This window comes from Leucopleurus acutus, assembly GCF_964270905.1.
Source record: "Leucopleurus acutus genome assembly, chromosome: 9".
In the NCBI taxonomy this organism is placed as follows: domain Eukaryota; kingdom Metazoa; phylum Chordata; class Mammalia; order Artiodactyla; family Delphinidae; genus Leucopleurus; species Leucopleurus acutus.
In genome coordinates this window covers 82,073,907-82,090,623 of record NC_139144.1, presented here as the reverse complement: position 1 = coordinate 82,090,623, position 16,717 = coordinate 82,073,907, and the positions used below count along the sequence as shown (strand labels likewise).

Below are 16,717 nucleotides of genomic sequence, written 5' to 3'. Positions count from 1 at the left end.
TTGATAGTGCTTTATGAATATTCTGTGTTTTATGTGGCAATCTAAAATAGAGCTCAAAGATTAAGCACCTGAGTGAGAGACTATTAAGCCTCGAGAAACAAACACTACAGACAAAAAGCAGTTGCTTGAACAATGGCATTGTTAGAAAGCTATCATTTATTGTGTATCTGCTATAAACCAGGCATTGGTCTAAGGGCCTGGCAAACATTAACCCTTTTAATCTTAAAAAAAAGAAAAAACTCTGAAATAGGTACAAAACTAGTCTAACCCCCATTTTAGAGAGGCACCAAGTTACTAAGGAACTTGCCCAAGGTCACATGACCAGGTGATGATGAAGCTAGAATTATAGCCTTCCAACTCCAGAGCCTAAACTTCTAACCACTAAAGTGCCCTAGCTTTTATCCTCAACTAGTTAGATATATATAGCCAGAGTCTGCACTGGGTCCTCTAAGTTGACGAAAATGACTTTTCGAATGGACTGTTGGGTTAAAGAGATAAGACACAGGCACAAAATTCAGATTCCAAATTCTGGATTCAAAGTCTTATGAACATTTGAATCCCAGTGAAGGAAAAGAGTCTGAATATTTAACAGACTAGAAAGAAAAATGATTAAGAACTTCCAACAACCAAATAGCTAGGGCTCAACTGCTTACAGAGCAAGTTTATTTTTTTTAATGGGTCATTCACAAATCTTTAACAGAGTATGGAGGGTAAAGTTGGAGCAGAAGCAGGTAACTCTGAAATGGTCTCACTTTCCTGCGAGTCTGTAGGCTTTGGAGGGAAGATTGTAAATGAAGTGAATATAAGTGAAAAAGAAGGTACATGGTTTTTATTTCTTGGCAACTTTTTCACTTGTTGAGACACATATAGAGATGCCCCATTCAGAAGATAGCTTCTGATTTTGCATTGACTGTAGTATATAAAACTGGTTGCTCGTGTAGGTTTTTAATTACTATCTTTGTTAAAAAATTAACCCCTTTATTAAACAAATAAATATTTTGTTCAAATTTTGCCTAGAAAACTAAAAATATAAATATTTGTTTTATCTTTTTAACACAGAGTAGCTGGGCTAAAAAATAAATTGGAGTCAGACTATGAAAGGCCTTGTAAACCACATTCTAAAGACTTGTGAAATTAAGATAATGAATAGTGAGAGTAGAGAAAAGAGTGTGTATCTGAGGGACATTTCCCAAGAACTGACACCTCTTTGAAACTAAGATAGAGTGAGTGAAGAAAAAGAAGTAGCAGAGAGAGACCCCAAGGGAGATGGGTGGTGAAGCCATTATCCAAGACTCAGAACAAGAACGGCAGAGCAGATTTCCTCTGAGTGGGTAATAATGAGAGACAATAAAGAGTGACATAAGGACTTCATTTTTTTGGAAATGTTGAGTTGGTAGTGCCTGCGGAACACCCAGGTGAAAAGAGCTGATTGAATCCTGTACATATAAATCTGCGTTTGAAATGATAGCAGTCATAAGAGCTTTAATTTGTTGCTAGATTCTGTGGTAAGCATTTTGTACCCTATAGCAGAAGTTGCTAGATATTTTGAAATATCTGCCTTCTTTCTCTTCCTCCCCAACAATATTCCCCTATCATCTATACTAAGAGAACCACTGATTTGTGGCTACAAATCAGTACCCAGCTGCTTGGGAAAAAGACTAAGCTTCCCAATCTCCCTTGTTGGTAGGAGTCATCATGCAACTAAATTGTGACCAAAGGGCTGGAAATGCAAGTGTTTTCAAGAGCCTTTTCTTCATCCTTCCTGATGGCTAGAATGCAGACAATAACTAGATAGCTAGAATAGACGTATACTTAGGAATGAAAATGATACATAGTAGGGCAACCTCATGAGCTAGGACCTGGGTACCAGGAACTGTATAGCACCACATAACTCCAGACATCTACTGGAAATTATTCATAAGAGAAAAATAATTTGCCTCTTGTTCAGACCACTAATATTTGAATGTACTGCCTTTTAAAACAAAACCAAATCAAAACTAGGACACGTACGTTATCTCACCTAATCCTCATAACAACGCTATCATCCCTATTTTAGAAGTGAGAAGTGAGACTGGGACAAGCGAGGAGAGAGGTTTACCCAAGGTTATCCAAAAAGAAAGCAGCAGAGCTAGGATTTAGTCTAAGCAATCTTACGGCGGAGCCACACTCATTACCACCAAGCTTCAGAAAACCATCTAGCTCTCTGACTATTCCAGAGGCATCCCACACAGACAAAAATCAGATCTTCTTTTTTTAACTTTTTATTAAATTATACTATATGTAGAGAAAAGAGCACATCCTTATTTTTAAATATGGAATATATTCAAAGTGTTTATTTTGTTTCTAGCCTATATTTTTCCTCCTATTTTATGTGTTCATTTTCCCTTATCCCCAGATAAAGAACATGTAACCATCCTTTCCATGTTTATCTTATGACTCAGAAACACTTATTAAAGGACTCTGGAGACTTCTCTTTTGCAGACTAAATAACCCTGGGTCCTAATGCCTTTTTTTATAGTTAAGTTCCCAACTACATGAATTTCTCCCACTGTGAATCTTTGAACATTCTTTAATCCCTCTCAGTTTTTTACCTCAGTACTGTTTACGGTGGCAAATTTAGCAGCATATATGGCTCGAGAATGAGTTTTTCACAGCACTTCCTTTGTACCAGGCCAGGATTCACGCATTAGCCCACCCATCATATTGAGTAGATTTAAATACTTGGTGAGTTAAGAGGTTCTTTCTGTTTTTCAAAGACAAAGAGAGCTTTGTGTTGTTGCTGAAAAGCCACATGAATAACTTGAAAACAAAGGGGTTGTCAATTACAATCTGTTCTTTATGTTTGCAGAATTTGTATTTGGTTAGCCATAATCCACTAAAATTCTTCTGTGGACAAGAAGGGCATGGGAAAAAGTGGTGCAACAGTTTCTTTCTGGGACAGACTCAATGGACCAGCAGACAGGAGGGGTAGACCACCCTACGGAGGTAAATTCAGAGCAGGAGTGGGATAATTGCCACCAGTTAGGTGCGAGGAGGAGTGAGCTCAGGGAATACAGCTTGCTCTCTCACATACCCAGAAAAATCTGGGTGCCCAAAATGCTTGGATTCGGAAAAGAGATCTATGCCACTGTGAAATTTTAAAATGCATAAGTTAATTTGTTTCCAGATATTTGGGTAAAAATTTTCATTAAAGGGAAATGCCTCTTGGTAAGAAGGAGTATTCTTACAGGTAAAATTATTCTTGGTAGAATTTTGGAAGGTCCCCAAAAGATGCTTCAGAAATCAGGAAAATTAGACAGAAGGTGAAATTCATCAACATTGTAAGTTAATTACAGGGAAGAAATAACCTTATGGGGTGAAAAACAAAAGGGAGTATCATTACATGCAACTGGAAAGAATATGAAAGATTTGCAAGTTCTGGAGACACTATCATTAGAAACGATGCTTTATTTATTTGTTTAATATAGTGGTGGGAACATGAAATTTAGACCCAAAAGTCTTGTGCTTTGCACAAAGAATGAATTTCTCTAATAAATAAGAACTGCTGCCAATAAATTTAAAAAGACCTATTAACCCAATGGAAAAGGATATGAACAGATAGTTCATAGAAAAGGAAAGACAAATAGTTCTTCTATATATAATATAATGCCCTAATGCACTCATAATACCATAATTGAAAATTAAAACTACAATGAGATACTATTCTCACATATCAGAATGGCAAACATCAAAAAGTGTAATAAAACATCACTGGCAAAATTGTGTAGAAATAGTCCCTTTCATAATTGCTGGTGGGAGTGCAATTGATGTATTTTCTTGGGAGAACAAGTTGGCAATAGCTATCAAAATTACAAATGCACTGGGCTTCCCTGATGGTGCAGTGGTTAAGAATACGCCTGCCAATGCAGGGGACACGGGTTCAAGCAGGGGAGATCCCACATGCCCGCGGAGCAATTAAGCCTGTGCGGCACAACTACTGAGCCTGTGCTCTAGAGCCTGCGAGCCACAACTACTGAGCCCGCGTGCCACACCTACTGAAGCCCGTGTCCCTAGAGCCCGTGCTCCGGAGCAAGAGAAGCCACCGCAATAAGTCCGTGCAAGGCAACGAAGAGTAGCTCCCGCTCACTGCAGCTAGAGAAAGCCTGCACACAGCAAGGAAGACCCAACACAGCCAAAAGTAAAATAAATAAAATAAATTAAAATAAAAGGAAAATTGTACAATTTAAATAATAAAAAAAATAGTTGTGTGTAACTCAAACAATACATGTAATGTACTAGGAAAACGTGTGATCTCAGAAAATTCGACTCTGAGGATTTGCTTACAAAGGAGAGAACTTTTATAGAATAAACAATTATCCGAATCATGAGAGTATAAGTGTATAAATGCTGATTTCCATATATCTAATTTGCTTAAAGAGAGATAAATGTCCCATATACATTCTAGAATGGGCATTCCAAGTAAGATTCATTTTTTCCGCCAACTCCTGTAGTGGTGATGTCTTGCTAGATCACTCTGTTGAATAGGATTCTAAGACAAGTCTGGACTTAGTAGGAAAGAATGCTGCAATAATTATGTCTGCCTCACACGTGAGAGTTAGGAAGGGTGGGAGGAATCAGACACAGTCACTCTCGCTCTGTATTTTTCCATATGTTTTCCCTTCCTTCTTCCTTTCTGCTCCCCTCCCCCGCCATAATTTCCCACAAAAAGATTTCTAGGTACGAGAGTTACATGATAGAAGGATTTGTAAAGCCTTGTACTGAGAAAGAAAGAGGTGGGCCCCTCCCTAGAATTCCTTAGGAAAGGATGAAGAAATGGAAGAAGAGTTTGTCCAGAGCCTAATTAGATGTTTTTATCTCTGATCATTAAATTAAAATGTGGAAGGGTAGGAGAGAGACACATGACCTAGTTCATATCAACATGACTAGATTTTATTTACATATAATCTAATCAAGGAAGTTTGAGAATTGTCAAAATAGCAGTTCACTTAAATCAATATCAGAATCCACAGACGCTGAATGAGCTCTCTAAGTTTCTATGCTAGGAGCTCCAAGAATGTCGACAGTATTTGTGACGCAAATGAGTTTTCAAAATGACGAAACATAAACATGAGATATCTTGAAAACTTCAGGGTAACAATTAAAGCGGTATATGATAAAACTTTATGGTAACGTATCAACAACTGAAAAACCTCAGGCAGGTGCAGTCACGCTCAGCTTTACGGAGGGTATTAACATGAACAGGCCTTGGAGAATGGATGGGATTTGCTGAAGTAGGAAGAGGGCCTCAGGGAGGTTATTGAAGGTGAGTGGAAGAAACAAGGTTAGAAAACTAAGTCACTATCTGACCTTGATGATCAAGCGAAGGTACATAAGTTTTCTCCTATAAGTCACAGAAACCATTTGAAGGTTTTTGACCAGGGTAATGAGACCTTCAAAGTAGTGGTTTAGGGAGGTTACGCTGATAGCCGTATCCAAGGTAGATTGCAGGAGGGTAAAGAAACGTGTGCTGGGTATGTCAGTTAGTGGGTTATTGGAATAGTCCTGGCCGAGGTGGCAGAGTTCTGGATGAGGGTGATAGCGTGGAATTGGAAAGGAGACAATAAATTATGAAAATGTTTACAAGAGACACTGAAGAGTAAACATAAGCAAGGCCTCATAACTGATGAATATGAGGGTTGAGAGATATTAAGGAGTCAAGGTTAGTATACTGGGAGAACAGGAAGACCCTTCTCCCAGTTAGAGTCAGGTCCCCCTCCTGGGTGAGCAAATACACTTAGCGCTTTTCTTCTGTCATGATAGTTATTATTCCGCTGTATGGTCTCTATTTATCTACCTCCCTCACTAGAAAATGAGCTGCTTGAGAGTAAAGATCACATTTTAGTTGCGCTATATCTGGCACAGAGATGTTTGTATGTGTACAAAATGGAAAGGGAGAGAGGGAAGGAAGGATCTGTTTCACAGGGAGAGATAAGCAAAGGATTTCTATACATGGAGAGATGGAAGTAACAGTATGTCATCCAAAATAATGCATTTATATTTCATTTACTCATATTAGATTTTTTCAAAGATTATCTTTATTACCATCCACTCGGTACAACCCATGGTATCGTACACCCCAAACATACATTCTCAACACAAGATTCTACCATAAAGCCGAACCCCCCACCAGCCATGACTTCTTAGTCTCATCAGAGGGAAATATTTATTCCACAAAAGTTTTCAACGTTTCCAGCAAGGTTTCTGGAGGCCCACGTAGTAGCAATAACCAAAGCCTTAAAATGTACATAACTTTGATCCTCCAACTGAACTTTAAGGAATGTATCCTAGGTGAATAACCATGGCTACATGAAAAAGATAATGAAGAGGATGCTCGTCACATAGAAGCTCATGACAGCAAAAGTTTTTTGAAGCAAACTAAGCAGCCCAAAATTGGATTGGCTAAACAAATTATGGAATATCTATACGAAGGAATCCTTTGTCATCATTACCAATGATGTAGCAGACTATCACATGGAAAGATACTCCCTAATCATCAGTAAGTGAGAAAGCAAATTACAAATTACAAAAGGAATGCATGATATAACCTCCTTCTGGTGATAGTATAATGTGTTGAAAGGCTATATACCAAAATATTAACAGTAATTATCTAAGGGTTGTGGTATCATGGGTGATAGGTACTTGTTTTCCTTTTTACTTTTATATCCAATTTCTTCAATAGGCAACTATATCTTTTGTAATAAGCTATATTTTAAACTCCAAGAGGACATAGACTTTGCCATATTTATTTTTGTATGTCTGGGACATAGCACAAAATATTGCTCAGAATTGTTCCATAACTGTTTGCTGAATTAAGAAAAATATATTTAAAGATGTTTCTATTTAGCTATTTTAAATTAAATAAAATTTAGATATGAGATAAATATAAGAAATATCTATTCTTTAAGGCAAGAGTTATTTATGGCAGTCATAGCCAGAAGGTAGCAATATGTCACCAACATGACTAATCACAGAAGAAACATGACCACACAGGTCAAGCCAAATAACTACAGCTAAAGGAGGAAGGAAACCACCAGGCATCACTAGTGACCAGAAACAGAGCCAGCAGTTTAGCTAAGGAAGGCGATGAATATATTGGGTCCTGGGAGCTGCACCCTCACCTGAAGGTCGAAGAAATCCAGGCTATAGGCTAATGAGACTATTCAAGCTTCCTTCACCTGTCCTCTGGAATTGAAGTGAAAACGGCTCCCCTCTTCAGAGCCCTGATCAGTGAGCTTGTTTCATAGCCAAAGTAGGCACTTAGAATCCTCCCATGGGGAAGAGACCTCTTGTCAGAGAGGCAGTGTGGTCTGGAAGAAGGAGATTTCAAATTCTGCATGAGAAACAGCGCTGCCACTAACAAAGTGTGTGAGTTTTGGCAATCAAGTCATATTTCCTGGTTTTACTTGTTAAACATGAATTATAAAAATAGCTCCATAGTCACAAGATTGAGGACGAAATGCGATAATGACTGAAGAAAAAAGTTAAGACGAGCCATAACTAGGTGTTAAACTATAAAATGTATAATACGACCTTTATTCCTGGTAATGAAGTCATTTCACAACACTCTGTGGTGCAAGAGGAAAGACCTTGCCTTCTGGTGTTAATGTAGTTTCACCAAAACAGCCAATAAATTCCACTCACCCCTACCTACCTCCTACCTACTAATCTACCTCTTGACTGGTGGGACAAGAGCTGAAGGCAAACAACCAGCAGAGTTCTGTCCTGCTCTGTGAATCACGGGAGTCGGTAGTTGGGTTCTTGCTAGTGCGCACGGGACCTGTCAGTCCTGGCAGACGCAACAAACCAGATCCCTCCAGAGCCCCATACCCACTGTGCTATATACATTTCTTTCTGTCCAGAATTTACCATCTCGCTCATGATAATTAAGAATGAACCTTGTAGCCAAAACCTTGATCTCAGTGAGGATAAGATCCACGTGGCGCTCAGCTTTGCATCCTTGGTTCACAGCAGGATACCTCGAATGCAGTAGGTTCAGTAAATGTAAGAAGTGGAACAGGGTCCAAGCATTCATGACACTTGATTTCCACCGCAGAACTGGAATTCTTTGACTGAGGTGTTTGTTCAGCTACCCTCTTACTGCACCCCACTGCCAAACGAGGCTTTGAAAAATTGGATAGATCTTTTCCCAAAGTCTCCAGGTGAGCAGACAACGTATTTTTTGACTGGTATTTTTTTTCTATATTGAAAATATTAAAATATAATCTGCACTTTGGTTTTGGAGATCCACCAGGTATAAATGGACTTGGTTAAATAAATGGACACAGGCAAATCTATTTAAATCACTGCACTTAACCAAGCCAAGGTTTTCAAGTTATGGTAACCACGAATAGGGGTGTTAACAGCTAGAATAGCAGGGAGCCGTTTTGCTGAACTTCGATGTCTAGAAACGTGTACCAACAATCCACAGGGATACGTTTGCATTCCATACTCATTTTCCTATCGTCTAACCCCATCTTCTTCCATTCTCACATCGGTACCAGATAGCAACCCATTCCACATAGCCACCCTTGTCCAAATAAATAGCCATTTACTAATCTGTAAAGGAACCCGGAAAGAAAGATGGGTAAAATAAATAAGTAAACGTACAGAGAGAGAAAAAAAGATATAAAACGACTGTGTAGATAGATGATTAAAACAAAAAGCATGGTAACAAAAGGGAGACAGTAACAAGGGAGGAGTTAGGGATTATTAAATTAATACTCACTGGAATTATAAACAAAATTGATTTCTTTACTTATTAAGTCTGCCACTTCAACTCATTCAAGGGACTTCAATATGAAAACATAGTGGGTAAGACAGTATAAGGCAAATGAAATTTAGGGTCAAGTGGAAACAGCTTCATGGCTTGGCTTTTGGCTTATTAGCTGAGACATTGAACAAGCAACTTTTCTGAACCTTAGTTTCAATATATGTTAAAAAAAAAATCAGAGAACCATCGTACGAATTACTGATAATATGTGTGAAGCTCACAGCTGATAAGTAGGTATTCAAGAGGTAGTATCCATTGACTGTGATCATCTATGTTACCAATTAACCCCTAACCAATATAAGGGAATATTATGATTCTAAAGAAGCTACTTCCTATGAGAAAAAATGGAATTAGCAGGGGTGGGGAAAAGAGTCTCCTTGGGGCACTCAAGGTGAGGCACATGCAGGCAGACAAAGATTACACAAAGGGAGTATTTCTGATATGAACATTGCTCAAGGTGAAATTTTATTGTTTAAGCAAGCTTTATCAAAACAATTTACTTCTTTTTTTCCCAAGCTTTATGAATTAAAAGAATTTATGGGCTTTCCTGGTGGCGCAGTGGTTGAGAGTCTGCCTGCCGATGCAGGGGACACGGGTTCGCGCCCCGGTCCGGGAAGATCCCACATGCCGCGGAGCGGCTGTGCCCGTGAGCCATGGCCGCTGAGCCTGTGCGTCCGGAGCCTGTGCATCCGGAGCCTGCGCTCCACAACGGGAGAGGCCACAACAGTGAGAGGCCCGCGTACCGCAAAAAAAAAAAAAAAAAAAAAAAAAAAGAGGCAATGAGTGAAAAGAATTAAAGATAATTTATACAATGAATATTTTTCTTGCACTTTGTCTCATGCCTTTAAAAAACTTTTCTTTTTACCTTTTGCTTTTTTTTTTTTTTTTTGCGGTACGCGTGCCTCTCACCGCTGTGGTCTCTCCCATTGCGGAGCACAGGCAGCCGCTCCGCGGCATGTGGGATTTTCCCGGACCAGGGTATGAACCCGTGTCCCCCGCATCGGCAGGCGGACTCTCAAGCACTGCGCCACCAGGGAAGCCCTTGCTTTTTCTTTTAAGTTAGTATTTCCCATTCTGAAAGTACTGTGACTAAGTAGAGGCCACAGTGAAATATAAAAAAACATGGAAAGAATAACAAGTAATAGATGCACTTTCTACTCCAGTTTTAAAACTATTGACATATTTTTCATCACTTCTAAGATAAATGAAAAACAGATTTTAAAAGTGTCCTTGAAGAATGAGATTTTTAGTAGTCTAAGCCACTTGGTAGAGCACTACAATGACCACAGTGGTAAGATCCAAACTTTTTATTATATAACCCCTCATTTAAAAAGTAAGCATGGGACTTCCCTGGTGGCACAGTGGTTAAGAATCCACCTGCCAAAGCAGGGGACACAGGTTCAAGTCCTGGTCTGGGAAAATCCCACATGCTGTGGAGCAACTAAGCCTGTGCGCCACAACTACTGAGCCCATGTGCCACAACTACTGAAGCCCAGACACCTAGAGCCCATGTTCTGCAACAAGAGAAGCCACTGCAGTGAGAAGCCCGCACACCTCAACGAAGAGTAACCCACGCTCGGAGCAACTAGAGAAAGCCCATATGCAGCACCAAAGACCCAATGCAGCCAAAAATTTAAAATTAATTAATTTTTTAAAGTAAGCACGTTTCATATATGTGTATGTATTACACATGTATAAATTTTATATACATCCTATTATGCTGATATAATTTATATACTAATATTATACTAATATAAAATTTATACATGTCCTATTTACTGATATCATACTGATGTAATAGAAATTTTTTAAATGCTGAGATTTAAAATATAGAAAAAGAAGCTCTAATTTTTCATTTAGTTCAAAAGATTTTCCTATACTCCCTGGGATGAACTAGACTGGATTACAAAATTAGACGTTTCAAGGTTTTCTTTGCATCTTTAAAAAAAGTTAGAAGAAATAGAAGGCTTGGGTCCTTGAAGTTTAATTTATCATCTGAAAGTACTTCAGGTTTAATCTAGCAAGTTACAGTATGCATGTTTGAATCACTATATTTACGCTATTATGATGAAGTGTTTCCTTGTCTGAATAGCAATTATGGAAACAGAAAGCATTTGTTTATTACCTGATAAATTGGGCCCTAAATTCTTTATTTAGTAAAATAATAACTCAAAGAAACATTTTATCTGGTGTGTACTACTAGCCAGTCATAATTAGTTATTAATAAGAATCATAAATAAGCTTTACACAGGTATGGTAGATTGTTGTCATATCCACTAGACTATACACTTCTTAAACTGTGCATCTTATAACCCTTTCTTACCCCAATGCACATAGCATCTTATATATAGTAGGTACTCATGAAAATGTCTGCATTATTATTGCTCATGCCCTTGGGCAACTAACCTTGTCTGTTTTACAACAGGTTTGATGAGCCTGCTGCTTGATGCTTCTGTCCGTAGCATGACAACGTCCACACACTGACTTTTGACAGTTGCTAAAAGAAACCTGCAAATGAACCACATTCAAACAAAGCTTTTAATAATAAATAAATAAGAACTTGGCTTTATTCAAGTGTTGATATCACCTTAACAATTTTTCTCCTCACCACACTCTTATTTCTCTCTCTTCCCTAACTCACCGACAGTTTAGTAACCACAGACTGATTGTAATATAAGGGGTTGAAATGAAGGGGAGAGAGTAGAGAGAAAATTGCTTTAAAAATGGAGGACTGAGGCTTCCCTGGTGGCGCAGTGGTTGAGAGTCCGCCTGCCGATGCAGGGGACACGGGTTCGTGCCCCGGTCCGGGAAGATCCCACATGTCGTGGAGCTGCTGGGCCCGTGAGCCATGGCCGCTGAGCCTGCGCGTCCGGGGCCTGTGCTCCGCAACGGGAGAGGCCACAAGAGTGAGTGGCCCGCGTAACGAAAAAAACAAACAAACAAAAAAAATGGAGGACTGCCTCAGAATATTTATTTTCCCGAGGAAACAAAAATCCCCAGAAAGCTTTCCACCCAGGAAACATCTGAACTTACAAATTAGATCTGTTATCTAGTTTGTGCCTAGACATGATCTATGGGTTTTGGGGTTTTTTTTTTTTTTTGGTTTGTTTGTTTTGGTGGGGTGGGGGGAGCTGTCAGTATAATTTATCTCTAAGGTTGTCTCCAATTCTAAGCCTGATTCAAAATTGGAGAAAAACAGTGGAGCAAACACCAAAATTCTGGAGTCCCTCACCCTCTCCACCTAAAAAAAAAAAAAAAAAAAAAAAAAAATCCCCGCTCTCTTTTTCACTCTCCATTTTTGGGATGACCTAGTTCTTCTGCAAGGAGAAAAAGTGGCCACTGGGGTGTGCCAGTGTGAGCAAAGGTACTACTCTTGATTTAAGATAAAGCAATGCCCGACCCAGCTGGCCTCCAATCATTTCATAACTTCTGGCGGACTCTGAATCTCGGTCCCCGGCCCGGAGCAAACAAGCCGCGGCAAGCCGACTGGCCAGGCGGAGAGATTGACAAAGAGGACCAGGCCCCGCGGCAATACTTCCCAAGCAGGGAAACGCAGGGGCGCGCCGGCGTGCAGTCTCCGGTTTATTCCCTGTGACTGGGACACAGCTGGCTTTGAATAAGGACATTAAGTATACAGCACCATAGTTCGGTCTCAGGCCCAGCCTCCGGTCGGTGGCACTCGGCCATTCGTCTCCGCCAGCCAGGCCCTCGCCCTGGTTCCTCGATAAAAGGGATGCCCACCAGCTCGCAGTCACACCTGTTGGGTGTTTCTCCACTCGGAGCCTCCGCCCCAGCAAACGCCTCCGGCCCGGGCGGGGAGCGGGTGCGGAGCGTGGTACGCGGTCGGAGAGGCAGGGCCGGGCCTTCCCCAGCGGACCCCCGCGGGACTCAGCGCGGAGGGCTGGGGCGTGGAGGGGGGACTGCGAAGGCGGGAGAGGTCGACACGGGCTGAGAGGGGCATGGGGAGGGCCGGGGGAAGGGGCGTCGCTGCTCGCGTTACGCTTCTAGAGCCTGCAGCAGAGGCGGCGGGGCTGCGCCGCGGAGGAGATGGGGTTTGCACCAGCCTCTGCATTTCTCCCCTCGGCCCCGGCGCCACTGCACCTCGCCGGGCCTCGGCGCCCGATAGGCCGCGCAGGGTGAGCGCGGGCGCTGGCCGGCGGCACCTCGCCCGGGACTGGAGACGAGGGCGCGGCGGGGCCGCGGCGGGGGGACTCCGCGAGCCGGGCGGCCCGCGCATCCCCCAATCGCAGCAGCTCCGGCCGCCGCCCGGCTGCGGCCGGGACGGAGCTCCCCGCGCGCCCCCCGGGGGCCGGCAGCGTCCGGGAGGCGGCGCGGGGCTCGGCCTCTCGGCCCCGCAGCTCCGCGCACCCGGCAGCGGCGGCGGCAGCGGTGGCGCGGGCTCGGGCGCCCCGGCAGCCTCTGAGTCGATGGCCGGCAGGGACGCGGACGACGAGGGTCCCACGCGGAGGGGCGGCGCGACGAGGCTTTCGGGGGCCCCCGGCGGGCGGGGAGGCGAGGCAGCCGTCAGCCGCCCCGAGCCGCTGTCCACTGCTGAAGCGCCGGCCGAGGGCGCCGCGCTGCCCGCCTGGATGCGCCTCTACTTCTACGGGATGCACGGGATCACCCTGGACGTGCTCCTGTCTGCGGCGCGGCGCTTCGTTCGCAGCCCCGACCTCCGGATGCTGGGCTTCTCCTCGCCCTACCACTGCCTCCTGCACTCGCTCACCCACTTTGCCCTGGAGAAGGTCTACCTGCAGCAGCGGCGCTGCCCCAGCGCCTTCGTCTTCAATTTCCTCCTCTACCCCTCGGCCCACGTGGGGCTGCAGACCCTGGCGGGCGCGTTGCTCACCCAGGGCGGCGGGCCGGGGGGCGCAGCGGCGCCGGGGGCGCTGGACCTGGCACTGCAGTACGTGCTGGCGCTCTACCACTGCCAAGTGTTCCTGAAGCGCTTCCTGCGCTTACGGTACCAGCCGCGGCAGCAGCAGCAGCAGCAACAGCTGCTGCGCGGCGCGCCCCCCACCCCTGCAGGCGCCCGGGTCCCTGCGGCAGCCGGCGGCCGGCGGCGGAGACCTCGCGGCCCCAGGGGCGCCGGGGGAGCCCCCAGCCAGGGGCTGCCGGACCTGCTTCGCTTTCTTTTCTTCGGAATGCACGGCTTTTTGGATGAGATTTTCTTCACATTCTTCTTTAACCTGCTGGGCCAGGGGGACGGGACAAGCAGCGGCCACACGTCTCTCTGGTCCTTCTTTATGTACGGCAGCTGCAGTTTCGTGGTGGAAAAGCTCTACTTCCACCTCCACTACAGTCGGGGCTGGGGCACCTGGAAGCGAGTGCCCTTCTACGTGATCTTCATCTACGCGTGGGAGTTGTCCTGGGGTCTGGGACTCCGCACTTGGGGCGCTTGTTCCTGGGACTATTCTCACTATCCGCTCAATTTCATGGGCCTTATCACCCTGATGTATTTACCTGGTTGGATATTCCTTAGTGTGTACCAGGACCTACTTTCCAACGTGTTGTGGCAGGTGCAGTACGTACCAACTAAGTAAGACCAAAAAAAAAAAAAAAACAGTCACTGGATTTCCATGAATGAATGTGATTTATTTTTACACACTTAAAACGCGGTGAGGTTTTTTTGGTTTTGTTTTTGTTTTTTAGCCTTTTAATTTTTATACATTTTACTAAACTTTTTCAACCTGTTTTATTCGATATTTTAGTTTTTCTATTTGGAATTTCTGCATAATACTACAATACTTTGAAATATTGCTGGAAACATAACTCAAAGTACTTAACTCGTCAATATTTTAAAACCCTCACTAGCCCAAACAGCAAAACCATCATAGCTTAACATCGAAAAGCTGTAGTATTCACTTATTTGGGTGGGGGGGATAGCCACTGATTTTTCTTTTTTCTTTTTTAAGTGAGGAAGTTCTTTAACTCAGAGACCAGTGATTTTTACAAGATTTGGTGAAATTTTCTGATTTAATGATTTGTTTACTTTCTTTTTAATCCAATGTCATTTTAATTCCTTGCCATATTTACCAATGACTGCTGAAAACCAGTCTTGTACTCCTGAGACTACAGTTAATAGCTCTTAAAGTGCCTCTGTCTAGCACACAAATGAAAAGAGACTGACAAATTTGAAAACATATGCTATGGATCAATTTTTAGATAAGAAATCTTTTCTAGCAACTCAGACAGGTAACACTGTGTTAAGATATTTGATCTCCATCCTGGGAATGATTGCTTTCCTATGTGGGTTAGCCTTAAACGCCAAGTGTGTTAACTTTAATCAGATCCTGTGTCATCTTTGGCTGTAAATTTTTGTCCCTGTGCAATAATGTAAAATGTTTACTTTACGTGTACAAGGGCCAAGCAAAATTATACCACCCTCAGTAGGGTTCTAACCATAAAGACTCTTTCCTACATGGGGCTTCAAGAGTGAAACAGTTCCATGGAATAAAATGAACCGGAATATTCACCTTAATTACATTAGCCCTAATTGTTTTTGGAGAATACAGATATGTGTTTTCAGCCTATTTCTGCCATGGCTCAGTTGTAAACATTTTTCTGTTTCCTTTGGGGCCCATACAGATTTCTTGGGCCAAGTCCGATGTAGTAATGTGCATTATAAATCAATGATAGCTTTTTGGTGACTCATTATTAATGTCTGGAAGCTTGGAAGAATGGAAGTTAAAAGAGATGATGTAAACCATTTTAAGAAATCATATCTAATCAATTAATAATGTACTTTAAATTTATTTGCTGTGTTTTCATTATATTTAGAAAAGTCAAGTAGAACTGAGTATGGCTCATCCAAGGATGACTTAATACCTTCTCAGTTTTCATTACAAAGAAAATTAGGAAAACTTATGGCGTGCATAAAGGAACATATATTCCTATTCAAATTATTAGTTTGCCTATGCTATAAAAAGGGACTTCTTTCTGTTTTCAAAAACATGTTTGCTATGACAGTAAAAATGAACATGCATTTAGATTTAAGTCAGGCATAGCTCTAAGAATGTTATATTATTTTAATCTACAGTCCGAGGTCGTGAGGTAAACTATAAGTAATGCTATAGGATAAACCCCACCTGTGAAATAAATCCTGTCACACTGATAGTGTTAGCCAGTCAAAGGTTGAGTAGAAAGCTAAAGTAAGCTAAATGTTTGCAGAGAATAAAAGTATCACTTTGTGCAAAAGGTTTCTGAAAACGTGGGGAGAGAAAAAGTATAAGTATAGACACTAAAGTTAGATGCTGGACAAAATATTTGTGATTCAAATGTGTCACATGTGCATGAATCAGAGTTGAGTGCGGCATCTCTCCACACCACACATTCCTGTGAAGCCTTAAGCAAATCCGTGGCTTCTGGAATACTTGCTAAATATACGTATTCACACTGCTGTCATTCACATGCTCCTCCTCAACCCTGCTTAATCTGCTTACCAGCATTCTTGGGGTCAGAAATCCATCAGGAAGTAGGAAAGCCTGCTATTCTGTTTGTTTTGCTTTTCCTGTTAATCCTATTTAAAGGAAAGGTCAAGATTTTTCATTCATTCAATTCATTCAAGAAATAGTTATTGTGAACCTGCTGTTTGTCAGGCACTTGCCTGGACCCTGTGGAGACAGCAGTGACCCAACATAGACAAAATCTCTGTCCTGATAGAGCTCACAGTCTAGTGTTTTGATTTATATGTGATTATACTTATTTGCAAGGCTACTGTTTCAGTAATAGGCAACGAGACAGGCAGATGTTGTAAGGGCTCTCATCAGGCCTCTCCCTCAATCCATCCTCTCTAAAACAAAAGCCCATTAACAGTCCCCCTGCTAGTTCTACAAAGAGCTCGTTCGTCTGTATTCAGGAAGTGATTATCCTGTCTATTAACTCAGCACCTTGCTTTAGGGCTTCTCA

At 42.4% G+C, this 16,717-nt stretch overlaps 1 protein-coding gene across 1 annotated transcript; it reads left to right on the top strand.

The window, feature by feature from the left end:
- Window positions 1–13,236: 13,236 nt before the first annotated feature.
- On the top strand, window positions 13,237–14,352 carry TMEM229A (transmembrane protein 229A; the record flags this gene model as incomplete). The annotated part of the gene is made up of 1 exon (XM_082846341.1): window positions 13,237–14,352. The coding sequence occupies one exon, from the start codon at window positions 13,237–13,239 to the stop codon at window positions 14,350–14,352; it is 1,116 nt and encodes a 371-aa protein (XP_082702467.1).
- Window positions 14,353–16,717: the final 2,365 nt, after the last annotated feature.